The following is a 19,854-nucleotide window of genomic DNA, read 5'->3' as shown; positions in this document are numbered from 1 at the left end:
ACCAGCTCTGGCATTTGAAACACATACGAAGCATACATCAACTCAACAGCAAAATCAATGGCGGGTTTACAAGAATCATGAGCACAAACTGTATCAACACAAGTGGAAACCTCGACAGGAAAAGACTTCAACCTCCCGGTATAGATATAGTTCAAGAAATGCAGAAACGCCTCGCGTCCCACATTTCCATAAGGCAACAGATCTTTCATCTGATACTTTGGTTTCTTCTCACTCTTTCCACTACTCTCTTTATCTTTCTTGAATAGATCAAGAAAAAACTTGCTCCTAGCAGCTAAAAGGCATCTATGAACACTCACAGGGTTAGCTTCTTCTTCAATGATGATCTCTGCGTCAGTATAATCACAATCAGGGTTAGTGAGAAGCTGGTCCAAGTTAGAGCTGAGCTTGATTAAACTCACAGCTTCAAGATTAGCAGCTGCGTGATGATTAGTTGTAACAAGAGGAAGAGGATTGGATAAGTGAGAAGATGTGAAGCTTATAGATGAAGATGGCTCCATTGCAGTTGCAGCCATTGTTTCCCCTCCCCTCCAGATTATATCACTCAAAGTCTCTGTTTTTTTAACTTCAAATCCCCAAGAATACAAAACCCCTAAATCTAAACCCAATGACAAGTATCAATCGAACAGTAATTGGATCAAAACGTGTCTGTGGTTTTTTTTTTTTGAGGTATGAACAATACAGACAAGATCATAGATATGAAATTAATCAAGCCCTGAAGAAAAGATCCGAACTTAACGAAAGAGCATTCAATGTTTCCAATGAATCAATGTGAAGAACAGAGTCAAAGTGAGAAGAAAAAGACCACCTTTGAGAAATGCTTCATAAAGTCAACGAAAATGGCGGATGAGAAAAAGAAGAAAACAACCTAATTGAATCTTGAAACATAAGGGAAAGAGCTGAATGAATGGGTAGACTTCAAAATCATAGCTTGATATCTTGAGAATAAGAAGAAGACGATCTCAGAACAAATAGGAGAACAAATCAGAGGTTATCTCTAAAGCTAAAGGTGAGAAATAACAAGACTGACTGGTCTCTGTCTCTCAATGTTAAGAAGAACAAAACAAAACAAGAATTCACTAATTTCTTGATTATACAACTATTCTTATAACGTGTCAAATTACTAATTTAACTGTATTCTTTGGAAGATAATGAAAAGAGAGAGCCTAAAAAAAAGACCAATTTTTTTTTTTCTTTTGGACAAAAAGAAAGACCAAATAAAATAGGAAAAGTCTTTGGATAACAATTTCACAAAAGAGCCAAATTCATCTCTCTAAATTTTCATGACGATACAAAAACCGTAAGCAGTGTCGTCAGCAGTTGAGGACGACTTGAGTTGGGGTGAAGTGGGTCGATGGCGTCTTAAAGTAACGTCAGCTTTGAAAAATATACACAAATTGAAAAGTAGATTGATAAGTACTAAGTAGGCCCCTCTATAATTTGAAGACAAAAAAAAAAAAAAAAAAAANAAAAAAAAAAAAAAAGTCTATTTGAAGTTTGCTGTATTCTATTAGAAGAACATAAATAGTAATTGAATATATCAAACTTTAACTTTAGTTACTTGGTATATATATGATGATAACTAAATTCATTTTGATTAATTTTTGAAAGACAATTGTTTTAGATTTAATATGTTTATTGATAAGTTCTGCTAGTAGTAATTTTTTGTGATGGTACAATAGATTATTTAATTGATTTCTATTAAATACAATTTTTTTGTGTGTTAAATTTTATTACATTTTTATAAAAAACATGTGATGGTACTATAGATTATTTAATTCATTTCTATTAAATACAACTTTTTTTTGTGTGTTAAATTTTATTACATTTTTATAAAACATCTTATTATCAAATTTAGCTACCGAGGAAAGAAACAAACACGAGTTAGAAAATAACATATTTTAATTAATCGGTGTAGTGTATGGTAGAAAGATTGTGGTCTGCTGGGAGGAGGATGTGCGTTCTAGTGGTGATTCTACTAAGAAGAAGATGATTTGGTGTGCTGAGATCGTACTTGAAAGACACAACGGGCAAGAGATTCGTGGGAAGGTTATGTGGTGTGACGTAAGCTTACAGTCCCCAAGTCATCTCCATACCGAAAACTTCTTGTTGCTACTGTTTGATGAGTCAACAACATATGAGCCATTGCTTTGAGTTCACTTTATATGTGGTAATATCATTTTATATTTGAGTTCTAAAGAACTGCACTCTGTCTTCTCTTCGTCACTCTGAACACACCCACACGTGAACGGTTCACAAACCTGATTTCGTAGGCTTTAAGTGTTTTTAATTAGCCTTAACGTTAAACGACATAACACCAAAAATAAGAACATACAAGTCCGTCAGGACGTTACCCTTCTTGCAGGATTTGTAGAATGATCAAACTCTCTTCTTTATAATTGCAAATAGTTTCATCACAATTTGTTTTTTGAGTTCATCAAGAATCTAAAACCCCCCTCCCAACAATTTCTTTCGAGAGCGAGATACTCTCGTTTGGCCGGCCTCTCAGAACCAAACCAAACCAAACCGAATCCTCAAAGCTATTAAATTACCAATTCTACTCCTTTCACTGGCTATTATACTCTTCATAGTAATCATCACTTATAACAGACACAAACCTCTCAAGCCAAGGAAGCTGATGAAGATCTTTCATTGCGGCTTCAACATACGATGACTCTGTACATGGCGGTGGGGACTGATAAGAAGTATGGTGATCACTGAGACTAAACCCTCCACCTGCTAAGAACCTTTGGATCAGAGCAAGCTGAGATCTTTCTTGCTCAGAGTAAGCGTCCATTACAGTTGGAATTGTGCTAAATGCGTCCCAAGCCCATTGCTCAACTTCTTGGATTGTGTTTTCCTCTACTGAGTTTTCTTGATCTTCTTCGTCATCGTCCCAAAAAGCGCATGTGCAACTCTGTTGCCCTTCTCTGTACTCTGCTCCACACGAGTAGCAAAACTCGTGCCCGCACCTGCGAAAAACACAGAGAGTTTTTGACATTTGCATGAGTTACAGAGTAAGAATCACAAAGCAAAGAACCTAATTTTGGAGGTTCAAACATGTGTAGATAAGGAAAAAAAATGTGTAGCTACAGATATTTATATGTGTCTTACCGGCAAGTCATGTGGTTGCAGCCTTGAGCAAGCTCAATCATTATACGGCATTGCTGACACCGTCTCCACCTCTTATACCTCGCCAAGCGATGCAATGTTATATCATCTGGATATCTTTCATCAACCGGAAGAATCTGAAACTCTTCACAGCTCATAGAAGCATGCCAAGGAACACCACAGTCCACACACACAAACCTCTCACAGACCGGACACTCCACACAGCAGCTATTCTCTGACTCATGAGTAGACGAGCTTGAGCTTGCCCTTCCTGATGATGGACATTCTTGCGGGTCTAACAGAAAAGAGCAATTGGGATATGGGCAGTAAATCTTGCCATTATTCTTACTACGCATGTTTGCTTCTTCGAATAGTTTGAAAGTAGCAACGGGCAGAAACGATTTGCATTCCGTGGCTAAGAGATAATGCTTGCATTGCACTTGAGGACACCTGATGGGAACTTCTGAAGACTGTACTTTCCCTTCGACAAAAGTTTTCATGCAATGGGAACAGAATTTGTGAGTGCACTTCAATGTTAGCATCATCTCAGACTGACGGTCTTCACAGCAGATCGAGCAGTTCTCAGTTGGCTTAGCCTCATCGAGGTTAGAAGAAACGATTCCTACCGCCACTTGAGCCAAGCTTAGAGCATCATCAAGATCACAGAAAGGAGCAAGCTTTAGAACAAACCCATCAAGGTTACTTGTTTTCTCCATTACCCTTTCTCTCAGAGCTACCAGAAGAGGGATCTCGAGCTGCTCCTCACGAGTTATCTGCAAAACCAATCCATATAAATACACTCAAACCTACAAAGAGATACGAAACCAATTGAAAGCAAGTCTCTTCAACAAGCTAGAAAGAAGAGAGACTTTACCTGATTAAAGAGCAATTCGGAATCGGTTACAGCAACCACAGAGCGGATATTATTCTGTAAAGCTACTCCAAGACCATCCATCAAAGCTAAATAGTTAGCTACAGACTCTTCAACATAAAACTCCAACTTCTTCTGAACCTGAATCAACTCAAAATCTCCTCTTCCCTCCAACACAACACCAATTCCCGAATAGCCAGAACCCGAGTCTCCTCTTTCGGATATCGAAACTCCTTTAAAGAACATCTTAACAGAGAAATCATCATCAAGTTCATCTTTTTTCTCTTTCTCCTCCTCCTCTGCTACTTTACCTGAGTCATCATCACTCTCCTTTAACCAAACTTCTTCATCACCACAACAGCTTCTAAACTCCTCCTCATCTCCTAAGTGATTCAATGGAAGAAGCTCCTCACATTCACAGGACACTTCTTGGTCTTCCATGTTTGGAAAAAAACCCAACTAAACTACAAAAAGGTAGAAACTTTCTTAACTTAGCAACAAACTAAAAGAAACCCAAATCGGATCTGTATCATCTAATCTCAACTCTACCATATACAGAGAAACGAAATGAGAAGAAAAAGAATGAACAGATCACTAAAACAGCTAATCTTAACGAAGTTATACATCAACAGATCAGCATAAATCAGAGAAGATTATAAAAAAAACAGCTCGATTTGTAGTTGACCCACTAACACCAACCAGACCCTCTCAATTATTTACATACGTTTTTAAGAGAGAAACCAAAAAAAAAAAAAAAAAGCTAATTTAATTTAGAAGATTTACTAATAAAACAAGATCGGTTGAAATTAAAGTAAATCATTGACCAAGAACATTAAAAACCCAGAAGGTTTCTCACCAGTGGAGGAGGGAGATTAACACTTCGAAAACACTAAGCTAACATCTTTAAAATCTCAGTTTTTATTTTCTTGACTAAAAAAAAAAAAAGTAAACTCTTGTTTTGGATTTTTCAACTGAGTTTTGTGGAGAGAAAGAGAAGAAGAAGAGGAATCATCGGTTGTTTTCTGAGTTTTTGTTCTCTCCTTCTTCGAATGGCGTAAGAGAAAAGTTTTGCTTTTTTTTTGTTTGTTTGTTTCTTTTTTTTTTTTTTTTTTTTTTTNTTCCTCAGTTTTGGCTTCACTTTGCTGTCATTCTCGTACTGTGTTGTAAGTTTTTACATTTTTTCCACAATGAAGTATCTCTTAATCCAATAAGTATTTTATTTATTAAAGTATATAATTAGGAATTTTAATAATTTGAACCTGTAATCGAATTGGATTAGAAGTCTCTGAGCATGAAGAATTATAGCTTAAGATATCAAAGTTAAGCACATGGGCTTTGTCTCCTCTCACTAGAGAAGAAATAAAAAAAAAGCTGTAGTAACTTCATATATAAATATTTATTTATTTTATTCTTTTTCTGACTTTTAACATCCAATAGTTATATTCCTTTCAATAAAGCTAAGCAATAAAAAAGAAGTACAAAAATGAAAAATTAAAATAATTATTTTTGCTGCAAGAGAAGACACTAAAGGACAGTTGTGGCAGCAAACAAGTTTGAAAATGGAGACAGCAATCATTACTCTTAATTATTTTAATTCAAATGGGAATTGTGAGACTTAGCTTTATAGCAGTGTTGTGTTGTGTTGGCCTCTGAAGAAACACTATTTACCATAGGCAAATTAACAAAACTGAGGTGGTTTACTTATATAATCAACTAAATTAATAGAACAAAAGAGAAATTCTAAAACTAGGGTAATCAATCTCTTGTCATTTTCTACTTTTCAATGTGCAAGCAATTTTCTTCTGAGGGTGGTGCAATATATGGGCCTACTGAGACAAACCAATGTGGCCCAATATCAAATAGATGAGCTGCTCAGATAGATATATTCTATGACTCGGCTTTATAATGTATTAGTGATTCCTAATTTGGTAATAACAAAAACCATAAACAAATTTTGTAGTAGGAATTAGCGACAAATGATGAACCAATGCATTTCAAAGCTAGTTCGATTTGTTTTTTTTACAGTAAAATAATACGAAACGTCATGTATCGTTCATTCGTTTGGCATGATCCACACCTTCCAGGCTTCTTCCACCGGTCCACCCGATGATTAATCAAAGATAAGATAATACAATTCGAATCTTTTCTATCTGATAATGTACGCACAGTAGAACTTCGATAAATTAATACTTGTTAAATTAATAAATTTATTCGGTCTCAAGATGGAATTAGTCTAATTTTAAACATAATTTGATAATATAATAAAATAATCATATTTTTGAAAATCCTTTGTAAATATATGGTCCCATCAATAATATAAATTAATAATTATATAAAATTATTTAAATATATGTATATATATACACATTAACTTTTATTTGAGTTTATTTTTAATATTTTTACTGTATTAAAATCTTTGAGTACTATCTTCAAAACATGATAATTGCTATTTTTATTTTAATTGGTTTTATAAAAATATTAATTATAACGATTAAATTTTATTTTTAAACTTTTTTTACCAAATTAAGAAAATATATTTTTAAATTAATAATTATTAATTTATCGAAAAATTAAAACCTCTATAAATTAATAAAATTTCATAATCCCGACATTATTAATTTATAAAGGTTTTACTGTACATACACACAATCAATAAAATCAGGATTCCGATTCTCTAGTGCTATCTTTTTTCTATTGATTTAATCCATTAGTTTATAAATTGACTTACCAAATCAGCACCGAGAGAACGAAGCCGGCAAATCTTCTATATAAACCAAACCAAAGACAAAACATTGATCTCATCCCACATCATACATTATTATAAAATAACAAATCTTATATACTAATGGCTACTACCAAACTATTCATGAAGCTCGTCTACATTCTCCTAATCCTGTTCACCTTCACCGTATCTCCGGCGATCTCAACCTCCGCTGAAGGTTGCGACAGCGGCTCGGACAATCCGTGCGTCGATAAAGCTAAGGCATTCCCACTCAAACTCGTAGCCATTGTAGCCATCCTTACGACAAGCTTGATAGGCGTAGCGTCACCTCTTTTCAGCCGTTACATTTCGTTCCTCCGTCCCGATGGCAATGGTTTCATGATTGTAAAATGTTTTTCTTCCGGAATCATCCTTGGAACCGGTTTCATGCATGTCTTGCCTGACTCTTTCGAGATGTTGTCATCGGAATGTCTTAGCGATTATCCGTGGCATAGGTTCCCTTTCGCTGGTTTTGTTGCTATGTTGTCCGGTCTAGTCACTCTAGCCATTGACTCTATTACCACCAGCCTTTATACTGGTAAGGACACAGTTGGACCAGTGCCTGACGAGTATGACATTGATCAAGAGAAGGCAATTCGAATTGTAGGCCACAATCACAGTCACGGTCATGGTGTAGTGCTAGCAACTAAAGATGATGGACAACTTTTGCGGTACCGTGTTATTGCCATGGTTAGTGCGTTTCCAAAATAAGATTAAACGGTCTTGAATTCAACGTAGTATTTTAATTCAAATCAGACATTGATTTATATTGCCATCTTTAAGCTAACTTGAACTTTATGAATAGGTATTGGAGCTTGGGATTTTATTTCATTCGGTTGTCATTGGACTATCTCTAGGAGCAACTAATGATGCATGTACCATTAAAGGACTCATCATAGCTCTGTGCTTCCATCACTTGTTCGAAGGAATGGGTCTTGGTGGCTGCATCCTCCAGGTACATTGTACATATATACATTTATTATGTAAAAAAAATATTCTCTCTTCTGAACCACATACACTTATTATATAGTATATAGTTTATATCAATTAAAAATTTACGTTTGTATGTATTTAATTTATGTAAACAGGCAGATTTTACAACTGTGAAGAAGATCTTGATGGCATTACTTTTCGCTGGAACAACACCTTGTGGTATCTTTCTTGGAATCGCATTGTCGAATATCTATAGAGATAACAGTCCAACCGCATTGATTACGATTGGACTGTTAAATGCTTGTTCGGCCGGAATGCTCATATACATGGCCCTCGTCGACCTTCTAGCTACAGAGTTCATGGGATCAATGCTCCAAGGCAGCGTCAAACTCCAGATCAAGTGCTTCGTGGCCGCTTTGCTCGGCTGCGCCGTAATGTCGATCGTTGCCTTGTGGGCTTAGACACTCTTTCAACAGAATTAATAAATTATTTAATTTGTTGTTACTTTCTAAGTTTCACCTTTGTACATTTGAGGGTTCTTTAAATTTTGATTCATTATTTTAATTTGTATACTGAGATATATTCACATGGCAATATATGGCATTGTTAGAGTTTGAAAGAATTTTATTTATGACAATGTAACATTATTAATAAGAATGTGATGTTTACTTTCTTCTTTGGGGCATGTATTAATTATTGAGGTTTGTTGATAGTCCATGCATGTTAGTTATAAAAGAGAAAAAGATAGGTCTGAAACTATAGTTACACGGATATGGCAATTTCAAAATACTCTTATCTTTAAATGGTTAGATTTAAACTTCAACATATTATATCAACATTTTAACATTAAGAACTCGTATCTAAAAGTACATTAAAATAATTAAACCAATAATAACAAATACAAAAAAAGAAACACATAAATTTGTACGTAAGGAATTGCTCAAACTAAAAAGCACACAGATTTGTAGGTATCCCTATTTCATTCCATCTCCAGTTAAGGACTTAATTTGTTAACAAAAAATCCATACAGGTTTGATTCCATACAACTAGTCATATCAAATACAGTACTTGTAAATTTCGAATCTCTTGAAACAAGGTGAACTGTTTCTTTCCAAAGATTTAAATTTATTAGCTTAAGAGTATACTTAAATCAATAAAAAATAGTTGAAGCATATCTAATGAGGCTTAATGTAGTTTTTAGCATTATGGTTGTCAAATCATACACACTTTTAATCTCTGGTTTTGAAAGTTTACGAATCGACACATAACCATTTTGTCACGTCGGTGGAGTATGCGTTTGGCACGTTTTTGTTTCGTGCTCGTCCAAACCATATGAAAACGTGGGAACTAAATCACACAAATTAATAATACAGTACTGTAAATCAAATTTGATGCATATTTCTTATTCATTCTTTAAAAAATAAAATAAAAATGCGAAAATTTTAACCGAAGTTGATTAAGTTATGAGGCATGCCGTGGAATATTGGGTACATACTCGGCATGGACAGTAATGAATATACTGGATAATGTAAAGCATTATCTTTTTCTATGATTTTTCTTTGTCAACTATTATGTTTTATTCTGATGATGATTACTTTTATGACAAACAATCTGATTAATTATTCCTTCTTCTATAGAACAGTGCAAAATAGATTCTTTCGGAACGACATGCAAAACAAAAAAGAATTCGTATTAATACATGAAAATTTTGATTGACATAAAACATTTACTGTATATCCCAAAAACTTACCCCTTCCCGAAAACTTAAGTTGTTTTATGCTTATTAAACCATGAAGAAATTCAATTCAAAATTTGAAAAATCACCTTCTTTTTTTTTTATTGACAGGCTGACAGCTGACAAATCACTTATATCAGTTATATGGTTTTTCATATATAGATAGACACATAGAAGTAACTATATTAATTGATAATGACATATGTACGATATGTAGTGTTTTTGGTGACTGGATTGCAACCATACACCGAGCACGAGCTCGTCACGTGTGATGTTGTGCTCGTAGCAATCCTATATAGTATTATTAACCTAACTCTAGAGCTTAAACTTAAATAGTGTACAAGATTAAAGTAAACGTTTGTGAAAGTTGACCTAATGCAGAACTGTAGAAGACGCATGGGGTTGACTTCGCGACCGCTCGGCAAACGGCATGAGGAATGCATTTAAACGATAATATAAATGTTAGTTTCGAACTTTTTTTTTCAAATCTAAAAACTCGAATGTATACGTAACTATATTCCTATTCTGAAAACTCGGAGATAATTAACATGATAAAACTGATTTTCCATCAAATTTGTTAAATGAACGTTGTTTTAAATAAATATACTGAAATAAAATCCAAAAACATACCATAGATTCTTTTCAAAAACATACAAGTTTTCATTTAGACATATCATATATTTTGTATAGAAGAAATAATATATAGTGGTTGTTACAAAACTAAGACGTTTTGACAGTTGACTAACTGAAACGCCTTATAATCTGTTGGTGAGCAATTGGTTATTATTGATATGTACCCAACATATAAACTATGTGCAAACAAAATAAATATAAGGAAACCGAATAATTGAGAATATGGTTCCATCAGGGCAGTGAACAATTACATGGACGTGTACGTGTACTCATCCGCTAAAGCCAGAACTCCAAACTACCAAATGCAAGAAAAATATATTTAAATAACTTATCAAAGGTTGATTATATAAATCTCAAAATTCCATGAATTTATGTGACTTAAGAAATAAATCTAGGTGATTTTCATATATAATTCTCTCATTACTATTTTTGAACTATTAATTACTTTACTTTCTCGTTTCACACCGGAAGCAAACGAGTAATCAATTACTACTTCTCTTTCTTCATCGAGAATAAATGGCATGGAAACAACCGGCACACATTACTATATAAACCGGCTCATCTAGTACGTCCAAAGACACAAACATTAAACAACCTAAACATACAAAACTCCAAGAACAAGAAAAAACAAAAAAAAAGACGAAACAGAAATGGCTTCAACTTCAACACTAACCATGAAAACAATCTTCCTCGTACTCATCTTTGTCTCTTTCGCAATCTCTCCAGCAACTTCAACGGCGCCGGAAGAATGCGGAAGCGAGTCAGCGAACCCGTGCGTCAACAAAGCTAAAGCTTTGCCTCTCAAAATCATAGCAATCGCCGCTATCCTCGTTGCAAGCATGATTGGTGTCGGAGCTCCTCTCTTTAGCCGTAACGTTTCGTTCCTCCAACCAGACGGAAACATCTTCACTATCGTTAAGTGTTTCGCCTCCGGGATCATTCTCGGAACCGGATTTATGCATGTTTTGCCTGATTCTTTCGAAATGTTGTCATCTATATGTCTTGAAGAGAACCCGTGGCATAAATTTCCTTTCTCCGGATTTCTCGCTATGTTGTCGGGTCTAATCACTCTAGCCATTGACTCCATGGCCACGAGCCTCTACACAAGCAAGCACGCAGTTGGGATCGTTCCCCATGGTCATGGCCACGGTCCCGCAAATGATGTCACCTTACCAGTAAAAGAAGATGATGCCGCCAATGCACAACTCTTGCGATTCCGGGTCATTGCCATGGTTAGTACATATATATCTATGGAAATTTCAGGAAGCGGATATTAATTGACCTTATCATTTTAAATGATATATAACCGAATATCATTTTATTTTATTTTATGGATATATAGGTGTTGGAACTTGGGATCATAGTTCACTCGGTAGTCATCGGACTATCTCTAGGAGCAACTAGTGACACTTGCACCATTAAAGGACTCATTGCAGCTCTTTGCTTCCATCAAATGTTCGAAGGCATGGGTCTTGGCGGTTGCATCCTCCAGGTTAATATAAATGAAAATATAACTTTTCGTCAAATATATGTTACTCTATACACAAACATCTAATGTTAAAAATATTATTTCAGGCTGAGTACACGAATATGAAAAAGTTTCTTATGGCATTCTTTTTCGCGGTGACAACACCATTCGGAATAGCATTAGGGATCGCTCTATCAACGGTTTACCAAGATAATAGTCCAAAAGCTTTGATCACGGTTGGACTTCTCAATGCATGCTCCGCTGGATTGCTGATTTACATGGCGCTCGTCGATCTTCTAGCTGCTGAGTTCATGGGACCTAAGCTTCAAGGTAGCATCAAAATGCAGGTCAAGTGTTTAGTCGCGGCTCTTCTCGGGTGCGGTGGAATGTCTGTAATCGCCAAATGGGCTTAATAAATTCTTCGGATATTTTGGAATTGAAATCATGTGGATTTCATCGTCGAACTAAAAACCGTTTTAGGTTTATGTCTCGATTCTCTATCGGTTTTTTTTATCCCCCTTACAAAAGACTTGTGTCATTGCGTGGATCTATCACACTTTAAGGTACATGTCTTTTGGTAGATATGTAAATGTGATAGGTCCCGCGATTCATAGGTTTTTTATCTTCCTTTTTTTTTTTTGTCAAGGCAATATAGTTCATATCGATCGTGTAATCTTTTCGTATATCTCATATAAATAAATAAAACTTTTGTTGTTTGCAAGATAAAATAACATCTATTTTTTGCTATGTAATCTATATTCGGTAAAGCTGCATGTCAATACTTGGAACACTAATCATAATCACAGTCTATAAGTTTCTATGTTTACAACTAGCTAGGTATTGATTGGTCCATTGTCAATCACTTGCATTGCCCACCATACTGCTTTAATTATCAAATTTATCATGTATTACAGTACTACTAGCTAGCTGTTGATTCTGCAAGTTGATTTTAGAATTTATTTGAAAATTTGTTCGAACCGGTTCAGTTGAATGAATGAATATATCTACCAGTTGAACCAATGCGTTAATACATCCTAGTATTCATATAAATGAAAAAAAACTGTGGTTTTTATGTTAAGACCGAATGGTTTATTGGTTTAGCTAGAAATCTAGTTGTTTAATTATTATTATTAAAAAAAAAAAATCAAAGTCAAAGTTCAAACTTCAAACAAACAATAGCCAAATAGAAATCTAGATTCAGTCGGTTTCCAAACCGACGGCCAGACCGAAGTGGTGAACCGCACCTTGTCAGCTTTACTAAGAGCCACACTTGGGAAAAACATGAACAATTGGTTGGAGTGTATTCCATTCATTGAGTTCGCCTACAACCGCACCGTTCACTCGGCCACCAAGAAGACGCCATTTGAAGTAGTCTACGGAGTAAATCCGCTAACACCTTTGGACCTTACCCCTATTCCGCAAGCCAAAGATATCAACTACGAAGGATTATAAAAGGCTGAATTCGTTAAAAGGATACATCAGAAAGTCCGGGAAAACATCGAAGCATAGACCAAACAATACGTGAAGCACGCCAACAAAGGAAGGAAGGAGATAACCTTCGAGCCGGGAGAATGGGTTTGGCTGCATATGCGCCAAGAGAGGTTCCCTAACCTAAGGAGTTCAAAGCTAGCACCTTGCGGGGATGGACCGTTTAAAGTTTTAGAAAAGATCAACAACAATGCGTACCGCATTGACTTGCCCGGTGAGTTTAACGTAACTCCTACGTTTAATGTTACTGATTTAACTCGTTTTGATGTAGGAGATCAAGTTTTGAGGTCAAAACTTTTGAAGAGGGTGGGAGTTACGTTTTGATTTAACTCTTACGGCCCATATATGAAGTCAGCCCATTTTGTGAAGTTATTAACTGTTACAACTTACAACCATAGTACGACAACAATCGCATGATGTGCGATTTTTGTCTTAAAACCGCTATTAAGCATCTGTAGAGTCTCAAAACTCTACAAATAATGTGCTTCACTTGAATTGAAGCATTATTTATTCTGATCCAAGTTTTATGAGGTTTTTTTTTTCTTTTGTCTATACATAATCACCCGGGCCGGCTCGTAAAGCTAGGCAGCAGATAAATATAATAAACTTTAGGGGCATCATATTTTTGAAAACTAGGGTGGTGTAGTGGTAAAAGCCTCCATTACACTGTTAAAGGTAGGGGTTCAAGCCTAGCTAGTGTATTTATTTAGAAATATATTTTTTTCTTTGTTTAGTGTTAGAAAAAAAAAATTTTGCTTCAGGCAGCCATATAACTTGCGCCGGCCCTGTACATAATACATGCAACGCACATGATATGATCCAAACCTGAGATATTTATTTGCACGACAACGATAATGACTATGCAATATTTTTAGTCGGATGAAGAAATATGATTCTTTTTGATTCATACATCTTTTGGGCGGTTGGAAACACACGTAAGGTGCTCTGTTTTCAAAGCTCTCACGAGAATTCGAATGTCATGTAATAAGAATTATATATAGCATACTGCCAAATTAGCATATATAGACCCAAAAAAAAAAAAAAAGACAATACTGCCAAAATTAACATATCTTACTAAAGTTCTATAATTTTATTTCCAAAGTTCTATTGAGTTCGAGAGGAAAACAAAACTGTTGAAAGCTTAATTATACTATTAATAAGTAGGACTTTCGTTATATATCAATAATTCTTTCAAAATTTATTTTGCGAAAAATAATGGAGCGTGAGAAAGGGCCAAGGAAGAGGAAAACCAACGATTTTGGAAGAATATGACCATTCACTTTAAATGTCTTGTCTTCAGATTCTCTTATCTATGTCTTCAGTAAACTTTAGGCAAAGTAGTGCCTGTTATAACAAAGGTACAAATTTGTGTAAACATATCAGAGTATGTAGAGGCTTGTGATCATGGAATCAGTGGATAGAGTGCTAGACCCGATAAAATAGCAATAAATTAGCTAGAGAAAAACTTGTGCCACCACTAATTCTCGTTTTAATATCTTGAATAAAAACCGTAAATCAACAAATTTCAGTTCAACTGATCCAAAGCAATGCTACGGGTCTAGTCACTCTAGCCATTAACTCCATGGCTACGAAAAGTAATTTCACAATTTACCGAAAGTATGCGATCATCTTGGGTACTGGTTTTACATGATTCTCTTTTGATATGTTGTTGTCGTGTGCTTTGTAATACGGATCCTCTCAAAACTATTTAAATCAGGTGCAACACCTGTCCTTAAACCAAAAAAATAAAAAAAAACTTTCGAGGTTTAAGTCTTTGATGAGGACATCCCAACTGAACCGGATGGTCCAACAAAACCGGACAAAGAATCTAAACCGGAAGCACCACAAGTCTTTGATGGAGCCATAACAAGACAACGAGCTAAAGTGCTTCAACACAAGTTCAACAAGTACGTGGAAAAACTCATGGAACAAGTCAGCTCATCACCACCTCCACATGAGCCATTGGGTCGAGCTATTTTCTCTACAATTCAAGACCAACATGAAGAAGACGTTGCACCACCTTCCACCGTGAGTCGTGACCTGGATTCAGTTCGGAGTGACTTTTGGCCACTGGTGGGCTCGCAGGCCCAAGCCCACAACTTCCTTGTGATCAACATAGAGGATGCATGAAGACTAGGAGAACGTCTAGAACCAAGGCTTGGTGAACAAGCTCAAGACTTTGCTTCATTATCGATCTGTGAAGGTAAGTTTTTGAATTATTTCCATTTTTTACTTTAATGAGTTTATTGCTTTGATTTTGCAGGATTAAATTAGCCATATTTAGTTATTTCAATTAAGACTGTTGCACAATAAACTCTAGAGTCTAGAGTATTTTTTTATTTTAATTTTTGTATTTTTTTTTGTATTTTTTTATTATTTTCTTTTCTTCTTTCTTGTAATTGCCTATAAAGGGCACCGTGTATCATTATTTTTTTGGACGATGAAATAAAAATAAGAACTTTCTTTTAAGCTTGCCCTAGTTTGCGCAGCCGCTTCGTTCTCAGCTTTGTCGTGACCCGATACTCCATAGCTAGAGAACCTTTGTGTTTTATCACGAGAATCTCGCAGCTCGTGTGGTGCACCTCGTCTTCCCCAGGTTACGTGTTTGTTCGTGGTTTGGAGGCTTGAGCAGCTTGTCCCTTAACCACTCCTTCCTTGGTTCGAGAAGTTTGGCGACGAAACCGGATCGTACGTTATGTGTTTGTTCGTGGTTTGGAGGCTTGAGCAGCTTGTCCCTTAACCACTCCTTCCTTGGTTCGAGAAGTTTGGCGACGAAACCGGATCGTACCAGCCGAGTTAGCTCGAGCTTGTATCAGTCTTTGATATTCTATGATATACAAAAAAATTGCGTGGTTAAAATGAGAATGGTTGGATGATTGCTTCCTCTTGTCATTCTCGAGCTACTCCAACGCTAAGGGTATAATATCAAATATAGTGCAAATATACTTCAACCAAAAGGTAGAACATATACTATTTTTTTTTTTTAGTGTTTTATGAACATTATTACACTATACTTAGTATAATACTGTTCATGAAACACTTGAAAATAAATATTTGTTTATTATATTTTTAATTTAAAAATGAACTTAAATTGTTGTTTGTCCTCTAAAAGACAAATGTATTACCAAAATTTATAAAACTATTTTATTAAATTTAATAATATGAGCTATAAACTATAATTAATATAATATGAAAAAATAATTCATATAATTTTTAAAAAAATAAATACCAAATTGATTAAAATTTTTAAAATCATATTAAAGTTAAATAAAATACTAAAAACATAACATTATAAAATTAATGTTTATCAAACTATTTTTTTTTTTAATGAGAATCTTAAATCAAAACTTTTGCTGTTTTGGTTGGTGATGGAAAAAAAGTTGAGATACCAAAATACTAAATTTAGTGTCAAAATTTGGTATTTTGGTGTTTTATGGTTGGATTTTCTCTTATGCATCTATCACACTATAACACACCTCTTTGGTAGATTTGTAGTGGGAATTGGTCACACGACTCATGGTATTTGTATGTTCCTTTTTCTTCTCAAGACTCAAGGTAATTTTGCCGTGTGATGTTTTTTTCCATCTCTCAAATCTAGAGTACCAATAATTAAGAAATCTAAAGCATAATAGATGGTGATTGGAAAAATTAGGACAGCCCATTTGAGAAGTCGGCCTTTTTACAGAATCATTCAACTTAGTGAATTTTGTTTTTTGTGTTAATTGGATAATCGGATCTTCTGGTTTATGGTTTCTTTTTTTTTTTCTGTTTAATATTTATATATTACTCGCATATAGCTATAATTTTTGTCAATCATTTTCCGGGAAGTAAAGTCGATTGTGCTAAAAAAATCTGTAAAAGTAGAATTATACTCTCTAAGTTTCATAATACAGGATGTTTCAAAAAGATTTTTTGTTTCATAATATAGGATGTTTTCAAGTTTTTATGCAACTTTTAAAATAATTATTTTATATTATATAATATTATTTTTAATTAGTTGGACTTTTTAAAAGTAAATAATTCTTAATCTGCGTGTTTTTAGTTTAAATCCTATATTTTGAGACGGAATAAGTATTTGTTTAACATTTAGTGATATGTATAAAATATGATTTTTATGTTTATATATCCCACTAACTTTATTTTGTTTTTGAGTATATGTTTATGTCAGGAAGTGATGTATTCCAAAAAACAAGTTTGATGTGCATAATTCTATTTTTGGGTTGTATGTTTGATATTATTCTAAATTAAACGATAATTATCATTTGAAAAAGGGTTAAAGATCTAGGTATTTCATTTAAATTTTATAAAACATCAAATATTGGAAAAGCTTTATAAATTTGACATTAAAATATATAAACAAATTAAAAGATAGGGTTAGGTGACATTAACATAGAACTTTGGGTGAGGGTAATAAATAACTATGTTTGTATATAGTAGGGGCATGGCCCAAAAAAAAAAAAGAAGCAAGTATGGGGAAGAAACGAAGACATGGAACAATGTGATTTCAACTCTCTCTTTAAATAATTTATGTACGAATGATCTCAGAGTCGTACCAGTTTCATTTTGGCGACTATTTATGTACGTGCCATATAATCCAAAATTTTTAATTAATTTTTGGTATATTCTAAGGGAAATTATAGACTAAATTATTAGATAGAGACATGGTAACGTTTCTTGGACGCAATCATCGTAACTCGTGAATTCACACATCGTATTCATCGTTCTAATTTCGTTTACAGAATTAAATATATATAGTTTCAATAAAACCCATTTTAGTGGGGGTATTGTATTTTGTCTAGACATGCACTGCACATGATATGATCCGAATTTGAAATATTTATTACACGACAACTATAATGACTATGAACTGAAAATGTCGTTGAGGCAATCGAATTCAGACTATTTCTTTTTTTTCATTTTCATTGTTTATCTTAATTTTGATAGCGAAGTATGATTCTTCTGGTTTCATTTATTTTTGCGGGGTTGGAAAGATAGAAGATACTGCCAAACTGCAATATTATAATATCTATAGATAATTTTTTTCAATATATATCGACATTCTAAAAGTCATTAAAAAGGAGTTAGATAATTCAAAACTCATGTGATCAACTTCGAGAATAAGCAACCAAACAACGGTGCAACTTAAAAAGAACTCGGGAATAATTACTTTTCAAAACAAATTTCGAATCGTTTGAATTCATTATATTAAGTCTTTTTTCACAAAATTATATTCTCTTCGACTTAAATTATTTAGTGATTTTTTTTTAATTTTTTTTACAATTTTCAGTTTTGGATTCCATTGAAGGATCGTAAGAAATTAAGAATTAACGAAAAACTAATTTATAGCCAGTAGTTACAAAAAGACAAGAATCAATTTGCTATTTCTTTGCGACTTTAAATCCTAACGAAGAATAACTACAAAATAAATTAAATTGTAACGAACGAAAACAAAAATGGTCAAGAAGACATGTTAACATGCACACTAGCGTTCATGACCATATCACAAACCGGACAAGTTCGTAACAAAGCCGAACCACCACAAACTGTACACAAACACAAATGACGACATGGTAACACCAACACACTTGCTTCTCTCTCACCGCACCGTTTACAACCGCCACTAACCGCCGTAACCGCTTCAGCACCACCACCATCACCGCAGCTTCCACAACTCGATTCCGCATCATCTTCTACAGCGGCTGAAGCGGTTGGAAACGTTTCGAGTTGAGCAAGAACATGGTCTAGGTTTGTCCGAAGATTATTAGCGTTTGCTTCGTTTGTTTGAGCGATATCGCGCCAAATCTGATTTTCCACGTAAAGACTCTTCACACGCTCTTGTAAAACCCAATTAAGGTTCCTAATACGTACGATTTCGTCGTCTTTCTCTTTTAACTTCTTGGTTATAGCGTTTTGAACCGCAGACGCAAACATCCGCGTTTGCGTTTGTTGCCTAGCTTCAATCTCTATTCTAAGCTTCTCTGTTTGCTGCGCTACGAACCTATCGATCTCCGTCTGTTGTTGGTTTTGGATCTGAGATACGAACTCAGCGTTTATCAATGACAACGGCGAGGATGAGTCAAACGCTACGGACCTCCGTTTGACCGCAGACGCGAACTGAGCGTCTGAGTCGCGGTATTGAAAATCACGCGGGCGTTTTGTAGACGTTGGAGGAGCAGTGAAGTTGTAAGAAGTGTTGACGTTAGCTTTTGCAGCTAAAGGATCAACGGTGAGAGAGTTTCCGGTTATTAACGGAACTTCGCCGCCGGCGAGATTAAACTCGCCGTGATTCATGTTTTGTTGGAATTTAACACAATCTCTGCAAATATAACACACACAAAACGATTATTAAAAGGAAAAAAAAAGATAGAGAAAATTTTGTTTACAAAAAAAAACAAAAATACAGATTATTATTTACCTGTTTGATGATATTAACTGAGAGAAAATGTTCGAGTGATGAGCTTCAACAGCCATTGTTGTTAAAAAGCTCCGAGAGATTCTGAAAACAAAGAGAGAGAGAGAGAGAGAGAGAGAGAGAGAAAGAAGAGGGAGGAGGAGTTGTGGCGACTGGTGAAGAAATCTATGGGATTGGCTTTTATTTAAGGGAGAGAAAAAGTCAATATTTTCACTTTTTTTTCTATAAATACACATTTATTGTTTTTATTTTGAATAATTATCAAGTCAAATAAAATATTGATTTTTATGGTTATGATTACCATATATGTTTGGAAATTCAAAAGTTTTACTGAATTATATGCTAATAAATTATAAATATTGGCAAAGACAATTTATGTGCTTAAATAGAATGTGGAATTAGAAAAAAGCCAAAATACATTGCT

General features: G+C 34.6%; 5 protein-coding genes across 6 annotated transcripts in view; 2 read left to right on the top strand and 3 right to left on the bottom strand.

Moving 5' to 3' along the window:
- Window positions 1-1,212, bottom strand: part of LOC104718343 (regulatory protein NPR4) — a gene marked incomplete in the record, with an annotated part of 10,753 nt that extends 9,541 nt beyond the window's left edge. The window contains 1 exon segment of the mRNA XM_010436070.1: window positions 345-1,212. Within this exon segment, the coding sequence (XP_010434372.1) occupies window positions 345-533 (189 nt within the window).
- LOC104718342 (E3 ubiquitin-protein ligase ARIH1) lies at window positions 2,395-5,097 on the bottom strand. 2 transcript variants are annotated; one of them, XM_010436068.2, is made up of 4 exons: window positions 4,857-5,097; window positions 4,004-4,464; window positions 3,133-3,902; window positions 2,395-2,990 (listed from the first exon to the last, which is right to left on the bottom strand). In XM_010436068.2, exons 2-4 carry the CDS (start codon window positions 4,439-4,441, stop codon window positions 2,585-2,587), a joined length of 1,614 nt encoding a protein of 537 aa, XP_010434370.1. In that variant the 5' UTR covers window positions 4,442-4,464; window positions 4,857-5,097; the 3' UTR covers window positions 2,395-2,584. The 2 variants fall into 2 exon arrangements, with proteins under 2 accessions (XP_010434370.1, XP_010434371.1); XM_010436069.2 differs by having other exon boundaries at window positions 4,004-4,459.
- Window positions 6,830-8,222, top strand: LOC104718341 (fe(2+) transport protein 2-like). The gene is made up of 3 exons (XM_010436067.1): window positions 6,830-7,451; window positions 7,567-7,716; window positions 7,850-8,222. Exons 1-3 carry the CDS (start codon window positions 6,846-6,848, stop codon window positions 8,153-8,155), a joined length of 1,062 nt encoding a protein of 353 aa, XP_010434369.1. The 5' UTR covers window positions 6,830-6,845; the 3' UTR covers window positions 8,156-8,222.
- Window positions 10,713-12,243, top strand: LOC104718340 (fe(2+) transport protein 1-like). Its single transcript, XM_010436066.2, has 3 exons — window positions 10,713-11,294; window positions 11,405-11,554; window positions 11,638-12,243. Exons 1-3 carry the CDS (start codon window positions 10,713-10,715, stop codon window positions 11,941-11,943), a joined length of 1,038 nt encoding a protein of 345 aa, XP_010434368.1. The 3' UTR covers window positions 11,944-12,243.
- Window positions 18,336-19,585, bottom strand: LOC104718339 (E3 ubiquitin-protein ligase BOI-like). Its single transcript, XM_010436064.2, has 2 exons — window positions 19,434-19,585; window positions 18,336-19,334 (listed from the first exon to the last, which is right to left on the bottom strand). The coding sequence occupies exons 1-2, from the start codon at window positions 19,487-19,489 to the stop codon at window positions 18,476-18,478; spliced, it is 915 nt and encodes a 304-aa protein (XP_010434366.1). The 5' UTR covers window positions 19,490-19,585; the 3' UTR covers window positions 18,336-18,475.

The sequence above is a fragment of the Camelina sativa genome, chromosome 10 (genome assembly GCF_000633955.1).
Source record: "Camelina sativa cultivar DH55 chromosome 10, Cs, whole genome shotgun sequence".
NCBI classification, from domain to species: domain Eukaryota; kingdom Viridiplantae; phylum Streptophyta; class Magnoliopsida; order Brassicales; family Brassicaceae; genus Camelina; species Camelina sativa.
The sequence above is the reverse complement of the archived record's forward strand: the minus strand, read 5'-3'. Positions and strand labels throughout refer to the sequence as shown.